We start from the raw sequence: 4,935 nt of genomic DNA, 5'->3' as shown, positions 1-4,935 counted from the left end.
CACCCCAGCGCACCCCAGAGCTTGGCGTCACCCGAGGGTCCCCCGCAGCCTGCTGGCCTCTGCTGCTCCCAAAATATAAGTGGAGCTCGTTGCTCTCCCTGGTCTCTGATTGGAAAGAGTAAGAGGAAGTGAAATAGAGGAGGGGGAGGCACCTCGGTCGTGGCTGCCCCAGAGCGCGGAGCTGCGCAGCCCTCTGAGAGGAGCTCCTCTGGGCAGCTTTCCCCACTGCTTCTAACACTTTTACCATGAAGTAAATATTCCTTGTGAGTAATGGCCAGAAGCCTTGCCTTTCACATAGCTCACATAGCTCTGTGTTTGCTGCTGCTCCACAGCAACTAACCCTGCAAGGATGTGCTGTCTCTGCAGCACATCTCTGGTCCTTTGCTGCCTTGGAGAAGCCAGTACAGGCAGGAGTTCTTCAGGCTTCATTGCTCCACGACAAAAGGCATGAGCTCGCTTTGCCTTTGCACCTCCATCTTCTCAATCCTGCCCTTGGCCTTTGTTTCATCGTCTCTCTGTCTATGAAGGGCCATGTCTCTGTTAGGCCCCAGAAGAAGCAACCACCTTTGATGGTCTCTTTGGCCTTATCTTTCCCTTGCATCTTAACTGACACCAGTTCGTCTTCTCGAGTTCCCTTTTCCCTCCTGTGCTCACCACAGCCGGTCCAGGTGTGTGGAGCCTTTCCAGCCCCTGACCCCCCGTGCTCCAGAGAGGTTTAACGGTTCAAGGTTTCTCTGAAAAACCCTCAGTAGGGTCATGTGGATTTCGTGTGATCCTCAGGAAGCTGCAGCAGAAATTTGGACATCTTTTTTTCTGCAAGCTGCTAGTCCATCACAGCAGGCACCTTCCCCTGCCCTGCGTGCAAGGGGCAGCTCTGCCAAGTGGCTTCAGTGCTTCTGCTCTGAACGCCAACATTTGAAATGGTTTTGATAGCTTGTGGCAGCCTCCTCAGTGCTTGCATCCATAAGGGATTCAGGGCTGGGCTTTTAAGGATAACCCAGTGGATCAGATAAAACTATGTTTACAATGATGTACTTTTCAGCTCTAAAATTCTGGGTTAATACTGAGTTGGGGCCCCAGGCACACAGCTGCTCTTCAGACAGGGCTCTAGATTGTATGACAAAGGCACGGGGATGTCAACGATTTATTCTGTTCCTTTACTGAGTTCCCAAACTTCCAGCCTCCAGTCTGTTTTGACATGCTTGCTGCTCACAGGAGGTGAAGCTGCAGATGGGCCCAGGTTGGAATAAACAATTGTGTTTGTGAAACTCCCTGTAAATCCCCAGGGTGGAGCATCAGGCAGGATGCTCCCAGCCATCCTTGGTGCAAAGTGGAGGTCCCTGAGCTGGGGTACCTGCTGGTGAGACTTTGCCAGTAATGGACACAGGTGACTTACTGTAAATGATGGGGCTGGGAAGGATCCTTGGGTTGTCTGGTGTCATTTTCTGCCTGGTGCACATCAGAAAGTGCTGATGGGTAATTCCTGCCAAGGGCTGTAAACTTTGAGCTAAGGCACGTTTAATTCCCCGGGCCAAGTGGACGTCACGACTTGGTCTGCCACTGTGGTGGTGGCTTTGTGCAGCCTGACCCCACGTCTCCCCAGGCCACCTCAGATGTGGATGGAGGTGTGCCTGCTCTGCTGAGCACTAATTCTCTTTCTGTTCGGTGGCGCTGGGTATGAAGCTTGCTGAGTGGAGGAGACAACTGCTAGAGAAGTCACTAGCTGTGGTGTAAATCACACCTGAACAATCCTGTAAGGAAAACCCCTGTGGATGCCTTAGCTGAGCGCGTGGTTCTTGTGTGCAGGGGGCTGCAGAGCATCCCCATGACCTCGGGAGAAGGTTGGGGAGAGGGCACACACGTTGCTGCTGACCAGCTCCATTGCTTAGTGCTGTCCAGCACAGCATGCGGCCTCTGCTCTGGCCACGGCCCCTTTTCTGGGTCTTGACCTGCTTGCTGGCAGCAGTTAACCATCAGCAGCAGGCTCTGGGGTGGCAGACAGGCCCTTGTAGGCTCTGGACTGCAGGGCCATGCCCAGCTGATGCTCAGTGTCGGTTCTATCTCCCCTTTGCAGTGCCCAACGGAATAAACCATTCGCCCCCAACGCTGAATGGAGCACCATCCCCACCCCAGAGGTTTAGCAACGGCCCTTCCTCCTCCTCCTCCTCCTCGCTGACGAACCAGCAGCTCCCAGCCACGTGTGGTGCCCGGCAGCTCAGCAAGCTGAAGCGTTTCCTCACCACCCTGCAGCAGTTCGGCAACGACATCTCCCCAGAGATCGGGGAGAAGGTCCGGACCCTCGTCCTGGCGCTCGTGGTAAGCCCCACACAGCAGCCCTGGGCCACCTTCCTTCTGCCAGGCCACCTGGCAGCCTGCCAGTGCCCACCTTACACAGCATTATCTGTTTGGGTCTTTACGAGCAGAGCTGTTGGCTGAGGAAGACACTGTCAATTTTTGTGCTTTCTGTTAAACTTGCTGACTTCTTTTTTCTTCTGTTTGGTGAGTTTGGAAAAGCTCTTTGCCCAGTGGCTTTGAGATGAGGTTGTGTGCAGGTAAACTTAAGGAAACCTGGAAGGGTTTGGACAAAGCTTTCTCTAAAGGCCAGGGGTCTGGTGCTGTGGGTTTGCTGGAAACCATGGGCTGTGCTGGGCTTCTCTGTTTCCTCTCATAAATGAAACTTTTCACATAATTCAGAGGACCTTGTAGTTTTGTACTAGGGAACGTTTTCTTGCTTGGGCAGATCTATGATTGTCTGACCCTGACTGCACATCAGTTTACCTCTGGTTAGGTTCCATCAAAAGAAATGCTGGTTCCAGCCACCCCCTCGCCAGTGCTGCCCTGATCTGGGTCTGCCCAAACTCAGGCTGCATTGCTTGGCAGGCAGCTGGGTGTGCTGGGAGGGCAGGGGTGCTGGTCAGCAGCTGCTGCCTGCTGCTAGCAGGGATTTGCTCTAGAAAGCTGGTGGTGCTTCTCTGGTCTTGAGCACGCAGCAAATATGACACGTCAGAGATTTCATTTATGATATGCAGTGATGTATTTAATGAGTTTTTTTTCCTCTTTATGGGTTGTTCCTGCATGTTATAAACCAGCCTGTTAGCACAGCATGGTTGAGTGTTGCCAAGGTCTGCAGAGGCTGCTGTTGCAGAAGTGGAGGTCTGGGTTTCTGGCGTGCTGTTGTTTTGCTGGTTGTGTATTTGCCCGTGTCACCAAAGGCATCAATCTCTGGTTGTGGCAGCCTGAAGGTGCAGCTACAGGAAAGGCTTGGAAAATACCTTGTATGCGTTTTCTGCCCCCCTTCTGTGCTCCCACCCTTGGATTTGAGAGCTGGGGTTGGTGGCAGTGCATGAATAAACAGTGTGTGTAGCTCTTTTGCAGCTTTGGACAGCTGAAAAAACCTTTCAAAAAACAAGTGAGCAGATCTTGCTGAGGAGTTGTGGCTAATTCCTAGTGTAAGCATACAAAATGACTGGTATGGGCCAATGCCCAGTTCTGGCCGAAGACCCCAGAACAGAGCGCTGTGCCACGGGCCTGGCCGTGGTCTGGAGCAGCACCCACCAATGCTCCCAAGCTGATCTCTGCTTTGGGGCAGGTTTTTGAGGCTCAATGTGCAGCAAAGGCAGCCTGGTGTATTTCTGCTTCCAAGGTTGGGGTGGGCAGAGCAAATGTGGGTCTGTCCATGGCCTCGGGGTCTCTTACACTGGATGCAAAATGCTGCTGAAGGTGTATCTGTGTCCATGGGTGTGGGGTAGTACCTTAGCTTGCCCTTTGGAAAGGAGATGATGAGCTGTCCAGGTTCCTCTGGCTGTTGTCACTACTGATTGCAGTGACAGCTGCAGGGATGAACTTTGTATGTGCAGGTTATCAAATGCCCCTTGTCTGAGGGAGCACCCAGCCTAAACTACCACTGGGAGTGCAGGTCAGCCAGGGGAGAAACCCAAGTGAGCAGTGGGCTGGTGGTGACTTCATGGATGGATTAGATGAGACAAGCTGAAAGGGAAGGAGGAGGAGAGGATGGCATGCAGCTCTGAGCAGCTGGAATCACTGTCTGGCTCCCCACAGCCTGCCTCGGGCCACCTGGCCTGGGTGCAGGAGATGCCAGCTGGGTCCTGCTGCCTTTTCAGAGCTGGTTGCTGCCTCCCAGCCCCAGAGCTGGGAGGATGCTGGGCCAGGCAGCACCCAGCTGTGTGCAGCCTTCACCTAATGCAGGGTTTCTACTCCGTTGGCCTGAGTCTTTTTGGCTGCATTAGGCAGGATCTGATGCAAACATTGTCGGTCTTGTAGTGGCAGATGCAGCCTCCCTTCCAGCTCTGTTCATTTGGAGCCGTTTCCCATGTGTCTAAAAATAAGAACAAATTGTCATTCCATATCTTAATTTCTTTTCCCAGAACTCAACGGTGACCATCGAGGAATTTCACTGCAAGCTGCAGGAAGCCACAAACTTCCCCCTCCGGCCGTTTGTGATCCCCTTTCTGAAGGTGATGGGGCTGCTGGGGCTTTGCTGACGCTTCGTGTGCCAACCTGTGGCACTGGCAGCGTGTCCCTGCTGGGACAGCTCTCCCTTGGAGCAGCACGGCCGCCTTGCTCAAGCCCAGGGCAGACTGAGCAGACCGTGGCAGTGACTGTGTGGGACTGGCCTGGGGAGGCTGATGGCAGAACGGGTGGCACTGTGTCTGTGGTTACGTTAGGGATAGAGGAGACAAGCCAAGCTCTGTTTGGCAGCTTCTGGCCCTATAATCTTATTTGCAAGTGTTGAGATCTGGCTTGTTTGAAGCGCTGGCGTACGGAGTGTGTTGGGGGGTTAAGGTGCTGGCAGCACAGGGTGCTCCCTGTGACACTGGGGTGTCCCATCAGGCCATCCACAGCTCTGGAGAAAATACCAGTGAATCTGACCGTGCAGACACCAGGAGCTGGAGGATCCTGAGTGGGGGCTCCAGG

General features: G+C 53.7%; 1 protein-coding gene across 1 annotated transcript in view; it reads left to right on the top strand.

Moving 5' to 3' along the window:
- Nucleotides 1–4,935, top strand: part of LOC103771144 (protein CBFA2T2) — a gene marked incomplete at its 3' end in the record, with an annotated part of 8,792 nt that overhangs the window by 1,786 nt on the left and 2,071 nt on the right. The window contains exons 2-3 of the mRNA XM_008938432.1: nucleotides 2,075–2,316; nucleotides 4,386–4,475. Coding sequence (XP_008936680.1) covers nucleotides 2,075–2,316; nucleotides 4,386–4,475 — 332 coding nt within the window. The remainder of the gene's footprint in view (nucleotides 1–2,074; nucleotides 2,317–4,385; nucleotides 4,476–4,935) is intronic.

This window comes from Merops nubicus, unplaced genomic scaffold (genome assembly GCF_000691845.1).
Source record: "Merops nubicus isolate BGI_N331 unplaced genomic scaffold, ASM69184v1 scaffold23644, whole genome shotgun sequence".
NCBI lineage: Eukaryota > Metazoa > Chordata > Aves > Coraciiformes > Meropidae > Merops > Merops nubicus.
Note: the sequence above shows the minus strand (reverse complement) of the source record. Positions and strands in the feature narration are given on the sequence as shown.